Source organism: Cricetulus griseus, chromosome 7 (assembly GCF_003668045.3).
Source record: "Cricetulus griseus strain 17A/GY chromosome 7, alternate assembly CriGri-PICRH-1.0, whole genome shotgun sequence".
Lineage (NCBI taxonomy): Eukaryota > Metazoa > Chordata > Mammalia > Rodentia > Cricetidae > Cricetulus > Cricetulus griseus.
Window position 1 is genome coordinate 61,142,630 of NC_048600.1, and position 17,742 is coordinate 61,160,371.

A 17,742-nucleotide genomic window follows, 5' to 3' on the forward strand; every position below is an offset into this window, starting at 1 on the left:
CAAGCCCAGCATCCAGTCTGCTGAAGCAGAAGTATTATAGCTCCTGGTTAGTCTGGGCTAAAATTAAAATAACGTCTACAAGTTGGAAGTAGAAATTGAACAAAATCTACAATTATGTTCAAAAAGTTGTTTATTCTCCCCTGATGGAGGGTGGCTGCTGGGAGTCTGGAGGTCTTTGACAGGAAGTGGAGGGTGAGGAGTAAGTGGTGCATATAAACATCTCTTGATGCTTACACTAAGAAAGGAGCAGAAGTCAATATAGCAGTCTTCATGGAAGAGAACATTATTAGGATCTTGTGTCTCGGGCTGCCTGGACAGTCCAGGTTCAGCTTGTTCTCCAGCAGCTAATTTATAAACCTGGACATCTTCATTTCCATCGGTGAATGATGATTTACCAAAGTCATTCTAACACATTAGGAATGCTATGTAGGCCAGTGCATCAAACCATGAACACCGAGAAGACACTTCCTGTGGGGTACAGAAACAAAGCTCCCAACGCTACCAGGGAATGGTTCAAATAAAAATGATACCCTTGATTAGAAGAAAGCATCATGATGGTTTCTGATGACATGTTTCATTTTCCTTTCTATCCCTTCTGCATCACCTCACCCTAATTTAGAATACTGCTATGTGGAAAGGAAGATGGGATCACTGAGGTAAGCGGGCATGGCTTGTGTCAATTCTGCTTCTACTCAGTCTTGTAGATTTTGTTTTGTTTTCCCCTCATCCTCTTCCCCTTCCTCTTCCTTCTTTGCTTCTTCCAGGCAGGGACACCTTGCTTGACTCCCATTGTTCACCTTAGATTCTAAAATTAGTTTCACTAGCCTCTCTCGTCTTACCATACCTTCCAGGGATGTGTCAGCATTCTGATTTCCCAACCATTGTATCTGAACTGGTACCAAAGGATCGCCTCAGATCTGACAACTTGTAGCAAGTGCTGAATGGTAGATTTTGCTTTCTGGAGTGGGTATTGAAAGAATTGCTTTGATTTGCAATTTGGTTTTATTTGATGAGTCCTTCATTGTGTACCAGTTATATTAAAGATGATGAAAGGGCTAGAGACTCTCAGTGGTGATGCTTTTGCACAGACACAAGCTCAGCTTCCGCACCCACAACTGCCTGAAATTCCATTCCATATGGATAGGGATACCCCATCATTACAGACTCCAACATTCATGTGCACATATCCACACACATAGATACCCATATATGCATAATTAAAAGTAAAATATACTCAAAAATAATTACTGAAATCCATGCATGTGGTACATTATACACACATTCAGAAAGAACACCAATATTCATAAAACAAATGTAAAAATAGTAAAAACTGGTGAATAGAATCAAAGACCAAGGGAGCTAATAGCCAGGTCCTTTTAGATGCTTTCAGGTATGTATTGGCTGTTTCAGTGAATCCTGAAACAGTGAGAGCAGGAGATTTGGAGCTTGGTAATTCCTGTAGAAGCAAGGAGTGCAAAGGAACCCTGGCAAGCCACTGCCTCTCCTGTTCATACCGCATTCTCTTCACTCAATTATAGTAGCTGTCTGCCTTGTAGGCTCTCTAATTTTTTTTTCCCAGCAGAGCCGCCTCAGACACAGAAAAAGTTTGATTCTGCTGCTCTTTAATTGATCATATTTCTGAAGCTCTTTCAGGCTCTCCTCTGAAACTGCTCTGTACCTTCTCCATGACATGTAGTTGTCTGCATTGTGATAAAGCCATCTAGTCTGTTTCATTTGGTTCAATTGGCTCTGCACTGGGTCATTTTAAAATCAAAACCCCACAGCCCTCTGGCTGTTGCCCACTACTCCTACTTCTCTTTGTTGGCTGTTTCTACAAAGGCTTCTCTGTGTCTGAGTTAACCACATGAGCCAATGTGATGAAGTGGCAGTGTGTTCTCAATGGTTTCTGGCGCATCCTAAGAGCCTAGTGCGCTTGCCTGCTATTGCGTCTGTCACATTCTTCCCAGTAATGAAGATGTTACAGATAATATACTATTATTCTAGGCATCCTACAGATTGGAAAAGAGGTTCAGAAATGTGAAAGGGTGTCCTAGGTTACACTGCAGAGTTTAATGGCCTCAGTCTGAGGAATCCATGCCCAGAATTCCTTTCACCAGCTGCTTCTGAGACTGGAAAGAGAATATTCCTTACAGGAAAAACCCACAACCTCAAACCCAGCATTCATTTAGTCTTTTGATTTCTTACAATGTAAGTGTCTTTTTTACTGAAGGTTTATTTATTTATTTTTTTGTAACCGGATAGATAGTCTGGCAGTCAGAGAGCCTTAGTGATCCCCCCCCTCTCACACACATATCTCTCTCACAAACACACACACACACACACACACACACACACACACACATCCCCAAAACCAATAAAACAGGCAAGCAAATCCAATCCACTGCTCAATATGTCTAGAGATTTCCTCATGACTTTTTCTGTCACTTATATCACACTGTCTGATCACAGCTTTTTGTCCCGACACTTTTTCCATACATGTGCTTTTCCCCATCTACTTTGTGATTCTCACACCAGGGATATCTTCATGTGGCCAACTGGAGACGTTCATTTTGGTTCCATTTCAGTTCTAGAAATGGCACTGTGTTCAAATGACAAAATTCAGCTATTTCAAAATGTCACAAGGATTAAAGTTAGTCTGTTTTCATCTTTGATTTGCTCCTCCATGAGTTCTAGAAACTCAAATGTGAGTCCACTGTGCCTACCCTGGTAAACATGAACAGAATGAACTATAGGAGTAAAGCCCCTCCCACAGCTTTTGGGGTGGGTCAGCTGCAAACACCTGCAGTCCTCTCCCCAAATTCCTTCCAATCCAGTGACTGATATTAGTGTTCATGCGGTGTCTGCGAATGTGTGTCATACAGTAGTGTTTGAAATTGTGCCACAGACTGCCAGCTATAGTAAAAAGACACCACTTTGCTGCTTGACATGTTTTTCTACTCCATGCTTAATATTACAGGATGTAGATGCTATGCAGGTTTCAAAACTCTTTTTTTTTAAACAAAACAATTTATGTATTGTTTTGAGTGGTGGTAATTGTGTGTGTGTTTGCACATGCCCAGTTCCATGACACGTGTGGAGGTCAGAGTACAACTTTGTGAAGCTGGTTCTTTCCTTCTCCTTTATAAATGATCTACAGATCTTATTCAGGTCACCTGCCACTCCTAATGCTTTCTACAGAGTCACTGACCAAAGCTGTAAACACACCAACCCTCCACTTCCTAGCCCATTTTCCACATGCATATTTGATTAGATAACTAACCGTGGTTCTCAATATCTGTCCTTTTAGATCTTCTACTTTTGTGAAGGGTTCCAACATGAGCTGATATTTCAAAAAAATAGTTCTTGGTTTGTTTGATGCGTATTAAACAAGTGTTTTTCTGTCTTAATCCCAGGGTCTTGTGTAGTGCTATTATTGTTCCCTGTTACAGTTTTTGTGAATGGGGCTCCTGGAGTTCTGAGTATGGGTCATAAATGCAAGCTCTGCTCAGACCTGAAAGGTGATGCCTTCCATCATGTAACACTTCTCTTTCTCTCTCTGCAGCTTGGTAGACCATATCTACAAGATCAAAGCTTTGCAAAATACAGTGGTCTTGAGGCTCCGAGGGAAGACACAGGCTGCATTATGGAAGACAGTGTTCATGTCAAGGGTTAAGTCACAGTTGTTCAAGGAAGGCCTTCCTCCTGCAATTGCAGCAGACAGCAACCAGATATGATCACACTGGACATCCTTTAATCCCCAGGGCTATTTTCTGTGTCAGTTCATCTGTTGTTCCCACTTGCCACCATTGTGGAATGGATGATCCTCTTGTTGCTGTTGATGTTATGCTTAGTCTCTCAAGTCACTGGGGAGTGTTCTCTCAAACATGAACACTTTAGACTTTGATATTTTCTTTAGACCTTATAATTCTTGTGTCCATCAAAGACAATCATGGACTTCTATCTTGGATACAAAACCATCTATAAGAGAGGAATAGGATTATAAAATTAAAAGAGGGGACTTAATTTAGAAGCACTTTGTGATTCTATCAGTCCATTTTATTGTAACTCAAAATGCTACTTTCCTTATGTTCTCTGAGGGAATAAAATCAAGGGAAATCTGGGTTTTACTTTTTCTCATAGATAGATGGTAGTTGAGTCTAATTCTCATGGCTCTAGATATACGGTTCATTATTATGTGGTTGCATATAATAGACACCTAATACCCACTATGATTCCACATGGCTATTTTCCTGGAACTCAGGAGTTAGGATGGGAAAATTGAAAGGGTGAAGCCAAATTGAGCTACATAAACAATTTCCAGGCCATTCTGAGCAATGAGATATTTCTTAAAAAACAAACATTTCAGGGATGGCAGTTCACACCAGTAATCCTAGTCCTCAGGAAGCTGAGGCAGGTGGACTGCCATGATTTCCATCTCAGCTTTGGTTGCATAATAAGTTTAGGCCATGCTGGATACAGAGAGTTGCATGGCTTATGGGCTAGTTGGTTGGAGTCAGAACCTGTGAGGTTGCCTTGCTCTACGTTCCCATGCATTATGTCCTGAATCTTCCTGGTCAGAACCACCATGGTGGGGAGATTTGTGGTCCAGTTCTGTGAACATTGAGTGAAGGGGCTATGGGAAGCTGACAGTCAGAAAAATGACCTACTTGTCTGGGATTTGAGCAAATGGTTTGTGTTCTAGTCAAAAAGGAGTCACTCACTCACTCACTCACTCACTCACTCTTACTCACTCACTCACTCACTCTTACACTCACTCCCTCTCACTAACACTCACTCACTCTCTGTGTGGTTCTCACTGTGTGTCTCTGTCTCTCTCAACACAGTGAATAAACACAGTTGACAAATGAGAAGCTTGCACATTCCAAACTACTTGCAGCTTGTTTTATTGTTTAACATAAATTACTTTATAATACATTTACATGCAAACAGCTATATAAGAAAGCAGTCAAGCCATATAAGATGTGTTTGGAATCATCATTCCCTTCCCCAGCTCTTCCCATCCGCATGATCTGCCTCTTAGACTCCCCAAATCAAAACCTGCACATTTTGCTATTACTGGAAATACATGCACACAGAGGAGCCTTTCTGTTTGTGTGGCTCTGCACCTTGATTTTTCTCTGTAGCATTGTGGTTGAGTGTATGCTACACTGGGTCAATCTATCAGGTTCATGATTATAACATGGATGCATCACACTTATTTACCTAGCTTCCTTTTGGTAGATATTTAGCATGCTGCAAACATGTTCTGTTACAAACATCATTTCTATGACCATCTCTGTATCTCCCTCCTGCCTCTATGACATACTGATGTCATTATGGCTCAACCATACGCTGAACTTCCACATAAAACTCTTCAGTAAAAGGTAAAAGTAACTGCGAAGCTCTAGAATATTGTTCCCTACATGTTTGTTCCATAATAGATTTCTACATCAGCATCCCCTGCTGGACTGGAGCAATGAGGTTTTGCCAAAGTTCATGACAGACTTTAGTCAAATTCTCTTGACCTGGTGTTGACTGAGTTGTGGTGGAAGAAAGGCTCAGTGCAGAGAGTAAGGGGCTTCAAATCCTGTCTTCTCCAGGCCTCAGTGAAGTTCTCTGCAGTTTTCACTGTTCCTTCTAACAATGACATCAACCTTCCTCCTCAGGCTAAAAATCCCTGATACTCATACATCAGTCTGACCATCCTGGAAATTCAGGAAAAGTAAACGAACTCTGAAATTCCACACCCTTCTGACTGCCTATTTCCAGTCAATGTGTCATGAGAACACTCTGGACAGGGCAGCCTTCTTGAAGCTAATTGTTTACAATAGTCTGGGAAGATACAGGTCACCTTGGATTATTTATTTCCTTGTTGTTGTTATTGTTCAACTTTTTATCCTAAAAGAATTTGGACCTGCATCAAAATTGCAAGTGTCCCTGTAATCATCCAGTTTCCTCTACTGTCAGCATCATGGAACTTTGGAACCTTTGAACCATGGACCTTTGATCAATACAAAGAAACTGGCAAAATACTGTGAACAGAGCCAGGTTCCTTACTGGGAGTCAAAGGATTGGTTCCTCAAGTGTGAATGCTTAAACCAGGTGTGGTTGCACATGAGTACAGTTCCAGCACATGAGTGAAATTCCAGCACTAGGTAGAGGGATTGTTAGTATGATGTCAGCCCGGTTCACATAGCGAGATCTTGTCTCCAAATCAAAACCAGGATTGGGAACATAGCCCCTTATTGTACATAAACAAATGAACATAAATAACTAAATATATAACAAGCAAAGATTATGATAATCTGTGTAAAATATTTAACAATAAAAAGTACAGTGAAAAAGACAAACGTGGTGATTGCTGCATACTTGAAATCTGGTGCTTTAGAACAGGAAGATCAAGAGTCTAAGATCAGCCTTAGCTACACAGACTGAGATTCCTGGGCTACAAGGACCTCATCTCAAAATAAATAAACAAAAACCAGCCACACAAACTTCAAACAAAGGGCAGAGTTTAACTTTATCTTTGGGTTTCCCATTCAGCATTCCCACACATCCCCAAGAGAGGTATGTGGAATTGCTTTATACTTCTAGACCATGTCCGGTACTAATACAATGAGGAAGGACTGCACACAAGCAGCTTTAATTTTCTGCTATCCATATTTAAAAGAAACAAGGCATAGGGCTTGAGAGAAGGCTCTGCATTTAGAAGTACTTGCACAGAGATGAAGGCCCGGCTGAGCATCTGAGCATCCACATAAGAAGACCCAATCCCAGGAACATCCAAATCCCAATTTTAAAATGGGGGGGGGGAGATAGAAATTGCTGTGGTTTTCTGGCTTCCAGTCTGACAGAAGAATCAGGAGGCCCTGGTTCAGGGAGAGATCCTGACTCAAAAGAATAGGCAGAGTGCTAGAAGGGAACACTAGATACCCGAGTCTGGCTTGCATCGGCATGTATCCATGCCCGAGTGCACACTCGTGTGCTTCCACTCTCACATTCATCCACACACAAATAGATAAGTGTCTAAAAATAGAAATAAGTGGCATTACATTTTAAAAACAAACTTTCTTTAATTCAGAGTGCATTGTAACTCTTGTCATCTCAACATGGAATGGATCACAAAATCACTAGGAAGAATCCACACTCTTTCACTGTAAGCATTGGGGATTCAGTGTGCATTTCACATTTATAACATATCTCAACCCTGACTGGCTACTTCATGGATGCTCAGTAAACACATGGGACCAAAGTTCAATTCCTGTGACCCACAGCACATCTTCTGTAAGTCTTTACCTGTTTATCCACAAATGACTGCATATTATAATACCATTTTCTTCTTAAATAACACCTTTTTAGATAGATGTGCAGTGTGGGGTGGAATAAATTTATGTGCTCTATTGAACCAATTCCCTATACTCTTATATTTTATTTTTTTTCTGTTTCTTATATGGTTGAAAGATATATGCTTTGTGCGAAGACTATGTTCATTTAAATGTTATTGACGTTTAAAGTTCTAGAGGTGAACTTATTTTGTCAAAGAGTATGATACTTTTCAAAACACTATAACTATGAAACAATAACGTATTTTATACAAAGATAGCAGTAAGTGTGTACCTAGATGCATATATTTTTACAAGGTGATCATGTGAGAAAACACATACAAATATTTTGAGACAGTGTGTCTTGTTCCTCATTTTGTCCCTGAAGTTCTTTTGTAGCTACTGAAGACCTTGAATTTCTGATCCTTCTTCTCAAGTGCTGGGGATTATGGGTGTGCAACGCCATGCTGGGTTTTGAAGCCAGGCCTTGGTCCATGTTGGACACTCTAGTGAGTTACACTCCAGTCCCTAGAAATCTTAACTTTTATCTCAGTGTGATCCTTTCATTTGGGTTTTGCTTTTCAAATTTGGCTGAAGAATCCAGTTAAACTGGGTGTAAGAGTACACACCCAAAATCAAGCTGTCAGGAACCTGGTGCCCGAGGAGCAGACCTGGAGACCCAACAAGCAAATGAGCATCAACAAAAGCCTAAAGCAGAATCACATTAAGTAAATCATCCAGGTCAAGCATGCTCACCAGTTTTTTTTGGAATCCCAGTGATTTTCAAGCTCATTCTTCTCTACCCCTTCTTCTCTTCCCATTCTAGGAATCAATGTCCTAACTGGGGGCCTCTACTCCACTGTTGGTCTTCTAATATTCCACACTCATCACATAGTAGCCTAAGTATTCCAGCTTTCTCTTTAAGATTATCAATCAGACTCACCTACTCTGCTGTTGAGGACCATTTTCTGAGGTATGTGTTGGGGGGGAGACAGACTTTCTCCCGCCTTTACCAACCCTTCCTCATCTTCTCTGTTTCAGGCACACTGACTGTCTTCCTGTCTGATTCTAGGATATCTTGAGTTGCCCTGGTTCTTGCACCTGTTCCATGCCTGTTCCCCCCCCCCCTTTTTTTTGGATACCTCTTTCTAGTAGTTTGAAGAGCTGCCTCATATCTTTCCCTTTCCATTTTGAATTTGTTGTCTACCTCAACAATCTGTTCTCCCTAGTCCAGTTTATTTCTTGGATACCTTATTATAATCTACCCCTCATGTCAGAATTAGTCACTAATAGCATGCCATACCATAGGAGCCTACACAATGCCTGACTCATAGTTGGTAAAATCAGGGTCTGTGCTGTTGTTGGAAGAATGGGCACATGCCTGCTGCATTGCAAACCCAAGCTGTGTACTGTATATGGAAAGATCCATGAGTATTTCCCTCTAGGAAGTCAGAATGCACTAGGGAATTCAACTTAGGCAAAGGATTGCAGCAAGACACAGTGATCCTGGAGCAGACCCACTGCCATTACATTCTGAAGGACACAGGGAAGGTGTTCTTGACCCTGTCCTCCTTTTCTCTTTTCTGTGGAAACACAAATTCTCAGCCTTAGCATTGCTCAAATTCAGCAGACTCATGTGGAAGAAGGATGGCCAGGTGGAGCAGTTGTTCAAAACAAATGGAGACTTCATGGAAGGATACATCTGACAGGTTCTAACTACTGTGCCCCAGATAAACACATGATGACTGAAAGCATTTCTACTGGTTGAGGAAAATGTGTGTCTCAGTGCAGCCCTTGTGTGCATGCAATCTTCCATCCTTCCACAAGCCTGTTGATGTCATCATGGGATAGTCTGTTTTCCTGGAAGAAATGGAGGCTGGTCATGAAGCTTAGAAAAGTACACCATGTCAATGAAAAGCATCTTCTATCTTTGTAACAATGCATAGTCTAGAGACTTGCCATTTAAAACATTCTTTTAATCCTTTTAAGGGAGAAAGAAATAATTTTTCTCTTAGTTGGAGGGTATAGTTCAACATATGAGGAACATGATGGCAGTTGAATGAGACAGCGAATGGCATTGCATGTGTAGTCAGGGAGTAGAAAATGACAAATACTGTTGCTCAGTTTGCTTTTTATGGAGAAAAGACTCTAGCCAATGGGCAGGTGCCACCCATGTGTTCATTTGTTTGTTTATTTAATGCTTCAAATACTTACCATGGGTTTAGAGATCTGCCTTTACACTTAAGAAGCTGTTCCTCTTTTAGAGGAAACATTTTGTTCTCCCAGCATCTGTATCAGGTGGCTCAAAATGTCTGGTAAATCCAGCTTAAGGAAACAGATTCCTTCTTATGGCCTCCAAAGGAATTCATATATGCGTTACATTCTCTCTCTCTCTCTCTCTCTCTCTCTCTCTCTCTCTCTCTGCACCTCTCTCTTTCTCTCTCTCTCAAATATGTATTTAAATTCTTAAAAATGAATAACCTGCATTTAATCTATATTAGTATATTAGTGAGACTTCTCCAATATTCAAATGATAAATAAGCATAGAGCTTCAGGGATGGAGGGACGGCTCAGTGGTAGAGAGCCCTATGTTCAGTAGGGCTCATGGCATCTGAAAACTGTTTTTACCTCCAGTTCCAGATAACCCAACGCCCACTTCTGATATTTGTGAACTCATGCATGAATGTGATACACATGCACACACTAAATCACATTCACAAGCACACACACACACACACACACACACACACAATCAAATAAATAATTTTTTTTACAAATATGGAAAAGATAATAGAGTTTCAAATTAAAAGTATTTTTTCACCCTGTTATTCCACCAAATGTGTTGAGGAATCTGGTGGATTCTTTCCATGGCATTTAAACATACCAACATATGCATGTAAATGTGTTGCCTTGGGGTTGTGATGATTTTACAAAAATGGGTTCCTGTGACACAGGTTATTATTTTTTCACTTACACTCCTTGAAAATATTTTAAGTCATGTAGTACCAATAAAATGGTCATATTTTCCATAAATACACATTTTTATTACGCAGATGGCCACGACTTTGACGTAATACAGCATAAAAGTTACACAGGTGTTCCTGGCATGGGCAGTTTAGCTTAGGGCTCAGGAGCTTTGGAAGGTCTTGAATTGGAGTCTAGACAGCACTACATATAACACATTGTAAGTATTGTAATCTCAAAAAGGAATAGACAAATCACTAAGAAATGTTCACATTTTTTCACTTTAACTATTATGAATTGAATGTACATTTTCCCTTTGTTACATGTGAAAAGACCCAAGTGCAGCATTCTGTAGGCTCCTAAAGTATGGCATGCTATTAGTGGCTACTTTTGAGATAAGAGTTATTTTGTAATGAGTTATTCAAGGATGCAACTACACTAGGAATTTGATGTTCTACATAAGGAATTAAAGCTGGAGACTGAAAGATATGAGGCAGCTTTTCAAACCATCAGAGAGAAATGTCCTAAGAGAGGGAACAGCCATGGCATATGTGCCTGGACCAGGAGAAATCATGGAAGCAGACAGGAAGCCAGTGTGAGTGACACATATATGCTATAATTCAGGCTGTGGATATAGTTCAGTTTTAGAGGGCTTTCCCGGTGTATATGAAAGCCTGGCCGGATCCTCAGCACAGAAGAAACACGGGAGGCAACACACACCTGTGATCTAGCAGCAGTGGAGGAAGAGAGTTCAGTTCACCTGATGGTGACCACATGGGAATTTCAGTCCAGTGTGCATTACATAGTAAGACCCTGTTTCAAAACAAAACAAGAAACACAAAAACACCCAACTTAAAACAGAAGTGATCATCCTAACTCAACTTATTGAAGCCTGGTGTGATTAAATCCATGTGACCCATCTATCTCTCCCCAAATTGGTATAGGGACAGCAGATTCCATCCACACAGATGGTTATGGAACAGAAGTTTTAGCCTCAGACATATCTGTGACATTGTCCTCAGTGTCTTGAGAAGACCATTAATGAATGGTTGGTAGTTTATTATAATTTATTTGGTTTTTAGGAGTGAGAGCACCCTACAAATACATAATTGCTTCTAGAAACACTTGTTTGAACAACATAGTTGTCAGAAGGGGAAGTAGTTGTAAACAGTGGGCTAAATATGTTCTTTTATCTCTTCTATTCTGAGCATGGGCTTCTAGGAAACATTTATTAGAAAGATGTAAGTAGAATGCCATCCAGGGTTATAATATGAGCCAGGTGTCCCTTCTGCCCTTGCTCCTGGGACTCTAGTTGCCACAGTCTATTCTTCTTTCTGGAGTGCAGTTTATTCACCTGTAAAGTGAGAGGGTTGGTCCCTTCACTCTGCAGCCATCTCAAAAGCAGCATGGTCCTCAGGCCTAGAGTCACACCTCAAGTGAAGATCTTTGCTGCACTTGGGAAACAGCCCAGAGCACATTAGCAATGTTCCCACTCACTTATGTTCTCCTATAGTCTGTTTGTATCAGTGAGTAGATGCTATCTTGTAGGTGGATTGGAGAACTGGAGAGACTCAGATTTCACACAGAACAGGTGAAAGTGTGGCCCAGAGATAAGGATGGATTTATAAGAGAGACTCTTCTATCTGTAAATAGCTCTGGAAACATCCATCAACAGCAGAAGGCAAGAAGGAGAAACTGGAACAAGAAGTTTCCACTCTCTTAGTAACAGGTAAGCCGGGTCTTCTACAGACTCATATGAGAGAGAAGCAGAGGATAGTGCTCTGTGGAGTTTCTGTACCATGCAAAATTGCATATGGGATGATGTGGGGTTGTACGTGGCACATTAGGACAATGGGGAGTGAGTCTCTAGACATTAGGGCAACTTAGCATCCAATAGAATTCTCTGGATTCTTGGAAGGTGGATCTTCATTTAAATGGAATGATGGACTTCATAGATGAGCTATTCAAGCCTTCTTAAGCAAAGTTAACATGAGAAATAAGATAAAAACTGTAGAAAATAATTTGTTACTCTTGAATTAAGCCCCAATGATTTAGGACAGTAACTATAAAAACATGCAATATTATGTAATAACAATGAAATAAGACCAGGGAGATGAGGGCATAGATATAGTGCTGTGATGTTCATTCATTGACATTTTTTGGTAGTAAATAAGGAAATTTTATATGAAATGAATTCCATGCAGTGTAAAGAGCCTCAATAGGCTGTCGACATTTGAGGTTTTGCGTTAGTGGTGATGTAGCCAAGGGCAGAAGTAACTAAATTATGCTTTAGTTGGAGTGTTGGAGATGGGAAGGGAGCGGTCAGTCTGGGAAGATGAGCAGCTTTTAGCAAATCCATTGAAGCTGGACAGTCCAAGTTAAGGTTGCACCATACTTGTCCAAACCTGCCATAAGAGCTCCCTTACCTTCCTTTATGCTTTCTTTGTTGTTTTTTCCTTATGTTTATGTGTTCTTCCACCCAGGTTAAGGATGTAGTCTACATTTTCTAAACAAACCTTTATTTCATAGACAGAAGCAAGCTACATGATAGAGTATAGATTCATAGAATCATGTGTATTTTCTTCAAGACAGTAACCAAATATATGAAATGAGTAAAAATGTATTATTATATTAGTACTTTGTATAGTAAAATGGATTGTATATAATTTTATGAATATATGATTTTAAGGATATTATAAGATTATATTTGCTGTTTTAATTTTGAATATCTTTGTGTATCTGTATGTAGTGATGTTGTTTTGGAGCAATGGTAACCGAGGAATGTTTGTGTATTCTGAATCTCCAGGGATAGTGGTTGTGAGCCTCCCTACATGGGTGCTAGGAACCTCTCTGAGGTTTTCTGTAAGAGCAGTGGACACTCTTAACCATGAGCCATTGCAGCAGCCCAATATTAATGTTTTAATGAGAGTATTATATGTTCATACTTCCTTAGCCCCAATCTACTAGTGGAATTAAATGAAAAACCTCAAAATCCTTGTCTTTGAACTGTATGGGACAATGTGCTTAGACACGACACCTCCATTCTTCTCAGTCCATCTTGCTAATAATGAACTTGATCTAGGCTTAGTGATCAATCACTGTGGCTCCTGAGCAGAAATGGCCACTAGTTCACCAGAGGGCAAGTACACTGCCATTAGAAGGTTGGTCCTTGCTTAGGGTTTCACCAAGGAAACACACTCTTATCTCTGCCTTCAAGTTTTTTCTGTTTGCTGTCTTACTTGTGCCAAGACCAGGAGTGAGATTGATGACTATTATGTGGGGAAGGACCAGGAAGAAGAGGCTGTTTGGGAAGAGAGGAGGTCCTAGCAGAGAGGCCTATATGATCATACATTCAGGATGAGTCTGTCTCAGATACAGTATGGTGAGTGACTGCCAACCAGAGTGCCTTGTCGTTGTCCTTTCAGGTCAACACCATGAGGCATACTCAAGTCCTCATATCAGTCCTGTTACTCCTTCTCCCAGGTAAGTGAGAGGTGATCTGGGGAGGGCGAGGAGGATGGAGCTTCAGAAGAAAAATAGGTTCTCTGGAGTGTATTGCAGCACGGAGCCAGGATGAAATTGTAGATCTAAAGAAATTTCTTAACATATCTGAATTAAAAAAATAATACCCACAAGACTGTCAGGTAAGTGGTGAATATATGTACATGCATGTTACATCCAAGTAAGGGTGGGTATAGTACATGCATGTTGTAGTTAATGCATGAGAGCTGAAGAAAGGACATGAAAGGGTAACCTAATCTTCCTTTGTCCTATCTGCTCTTAAAATCCCTCATCTGCAATTACTTAATTAAAAATGGTAACTGAAAACACTCTGTGATACAGGAGAAAGTATTGAATTGCATATTAAATTTTTGAGACAGAGTACAAGATAGCATTGGCTATTCCTAGACATAATAGACAGCTAAGTGTAATCTCAAACTTCTGATCCTCCTGTCCCTATCTCCCAAGAACTGAAATTATAGGTGTGAGCCCATTCATCTGGTACATATTCTGACTTTACAATCTAACCTCTGGGAAGTAGAATTGTGGAAGGTTGTTAAGTCCTACTAGACATTTCTATAATTTTATTATAATGTGTATTATGTTTGCGATCCTAAAAAAAATATTAGGTAAAATGAAGTGACGAGTGTCCCTTTACACACCCCTTACACATTCATTTTACAGAACTAGGAGCATGCTGTCTCAGACCATGTCCTACACTCATGGCCTAGTCCTGAAGACAGGTGACTGGCTAGTGAATCTTGCAATTCACTGTTTTATGCTGTTTGCTTATCTGTTTGTTCCTGGGCTGGCACGGGCGAGGTGAGCATTGTACCCTTGAACTTCATCTTCAGTCCTGAGATCTCCCTTAAATGGGAGCAATTGAAAATAGGGATTTTAGTCCACCATCTCAACAGACACATATCCCAATTTTATTTTAGGTTTAAAAGCTGAATGGTTTATTTCTTGATTTAATATTATGATTTTTTGTGGCTGCACTTTATAAGTAAGTGTTGTTCAGTTTCTGGAATGTTACCAACCTATAAGCAGGGATCCTTGCTCAGGTATTTCTTTTGTTTTGTTTTTAGGACTGATCCTAAAGCCTTAGTCCTCCTGATGGTATTACAATATCCATTGTGAGCGTGCCCTTGTGGTGCACTGCTTTAATCCCAGCACTGGGGAGGTAGAGGCAGGTGGATCTCCATGAATTCAGGCAGCCAGTTCTCCATACAAAGGTCTAAATACTGAAGATAAGCAAGGGTTACATAGCAAGACCTTGGCTCAAAAAACCAACGAAAACCATATAAGCAAACAAAAGGAATTCTGAAAATTGATGTTGAAGTCAGTATAGTTCTGTCTTTAAACCAATGACGCTGCAAATAAGACCTGGGCTTTGTATAAGAGAGGTGGGTAAAGTGAGTGGTATCATTTTCAGTAGCATTGAGCGGAGTTAAGGTCAGTTTGAGGCAGAGTCTCATAAGCCTGTTAATTCACTAGTTTCCTGACTTCACCTTTCAGTTCCACCTTTGCAGGCACCCATTGTCATGCAGAGCTTCTGGGAGAGCAGCTTTCACCTTTTAAGACTTAGAGCTAATGTCTGCAGTACACACTTGAAGTCTCATTTCTCAGGATTCTGAGGCAGGAGGATAGTAAATATGAGCCAGCCTGGGCTACAGAGCAAGATCCTGTCTGATAACAAGCCAACAAATCAGACATGGTAGTGCATGCCTTTAAGCCAGGCAGTCAAAGGCAGAGTTAAGGGTGGATATCCAAGGGTCTTAGGCTAGCCTAGTCTACATAGAGAGTTCTAGGCCTGTGATAACTACCTAGTGATCTCTGTTTCAAAAAGAAAAAGGAATGGAGCTGATTAATACAAAAGTATTAAAAAGCTACTGTGTGAATACAGTGTAGTAAGTTGCTTTATTTACACACATAACCATTACATAATCATTCTGAAGAAAAAGCTAACAGAAAATTGCTGGTAGTAAAAATATTAAGCTATGAAAACTCTACAAAGAAAAATGCAATGAAGGGCTGGAGCACAATGATGGAATGCATATCTGCCACGCCCTATGCCTCAGGTTCAGGTCTCAGTTGAGCCAAAAGGAAAAAAGGGAAAGAAATGAAGAAGTAAAATCAATTGTAAGCAAATGACAAGTGATCATTCTCCAATCCCACTTTCTCTTTTTATATCACAGCTGCTGTGTCTTCCTTCCCAGAAGTGCATGGAGTGGTGGGTCACCCTGTGACACTGCCATGTACTTATCCAGTGTCTAATGGGATCTCCTACATGTGTTGAGGCCGAGGAGAATGTGGGGATACATGTGGACAAACACTTATCTGGACTGATGGCTACAGGATCTACTATCAGAAAAGCAATCGCTACCAGCTGAAGAGACAGCTTCTTGAAGGAAATGTGTCCTTGACCATACAGAATGCCACTGAGAGCGACAGTGGTCTCTACTGCTGTTGAGTGGAAATGAAGAGCCCGAATGGTGTACAGAAACTGACCATCTCACTACAAGTTCAGCCAGGTAAGCCGGCCTTGTTGCTTTCCAAGTGAATCGAGTCCTCTTTTTAATTTGTTCTTTTCCTAGAACAAGGAAATTAAGGTTCTTATAAACATGCTTGTGATTAAACACTTGCTTTATTTATTTATTTATTATTTATTTATTCATTTACTTTTGGTTTTTTCAAGACAGGGTTTCTCTGTATTGTTTTGGAGCCCATCCTGGAACTTGCTCTGTATACCAGGCTGGTCTCGAACTCACAGAGATCTGCCTGTCTCTGCCTCTGGAGTGCTAGGATTAAAGGTGTGTGACACCAACACCCAGCTGCTTTTTATTATAGTTTTAATGACATTGCCCCGTGTATCTTAGGTTGTCATCATCTCCTTTGAACTTTACCATTTACCTGAGAGAAAAATGCCCCAGAGCAATGACACCTGTCATTTATAAAGTGTGTCCTTAGGAACGTGGACTCTGTTCTCTTCTCCTTGTTGTCAGTACTGCTGCCTCCTATTGGTGAGCTGTTTCCACTGCCCTGCCCTGCCATATCCAAGTTGGACTGATGTGCTAGAGTGGATATATAGAAGGCTCTTCTTTCTTGTTACTAATCTGACCCTTGCTTTCATATTCAGGAGTTCCAACAAGATCTTCAAGGAGACTTATAATTACAAGTAGAGTCAAACCTATTAATAGACCCAGACCTACTCCAATGAGTCCTAGAACTACTCTAAGGAAACCCAAAATTACTATAAGGAGACCGTCAACAACCACAAAATCCATGACTACTTCAAGGAGACAGCAGCTACCATGAAACCTACAACTCCTTCAAGGAGACCCACAATATAGAGACAGAAGGATAAGAAGTTCAACCCTGGCCTCACCTACACTGTAAGTTCATTGCCAGCATGGGAGATGTAAGACAAATGGTCTAAAAACTCCAAGGGACACAAATCTAACAAACCATGGCACTTAAGAAAAGAACCACTAGTATTTAAACTTCACAAGTTATATGAAACAGGAATCTTCATGGTACTGTAACAGCAGTCGTAGAACATGTCCTATGTGTTAGAAATCATCTCAGGGCATAGTAGGTCCTAACACATCCCCTGATCCAGAAGGGATTACAATACATATCTTAGATCAGGGAACACAGAAATCATGTGAAGGCAGGCAGAGTGGCTGAGAATCCTTACTCTAGTTCCTTGGTCTGGGAAATACACATGAAACATACTGCCTTCTACCAAAAGTCTAAAGAAGACAGTGGAAGTGCCATCTTGAGAGAAATGTCAGAAAACACCATTAGCAAGAATAGGGGTGGAATAAGCCTTTTCCTACCATAAAAATCTATGTCCAGGACCCCTAATTTGATCCATGGATTTAAAGTGGCTTTGCACTATGCTACAGGGGTAAAAGATTTTGCTCTACCAAAATTCCTTGGATTTTTGTGC

The 17,742-nt window shown here is 40.5% G+C and overlaps 1 protein-coding gene across 1 annotated transcript in view; it reads left to right on the plus strand.

Moving 5' to 3' along the window:
- The window catches only part of LOC113836633 (hepatitis A virus cellular receptor 1 homolog), a 28,230-nt gene extending 11,970 nt beyond the window's left edge, over window positions 1-16,260 (plus strand). The window contains exons 4-5 of the mRNA XM_035448100.1: window positions 13,712-13,769; window positions 16,146-16,260. Of these exons, the coding sequence (XP_035303991.1) occupies window positions 13,712-13,769; window positions 16,146-16,260 (173 nt within the window). The remainder of the gene's footprint in view (window positions 1-13,711; window positions 13,770-16,145) is intronic.
- Window positions 16,261-17,742: the final 1,482 nt, after the last annotated feature.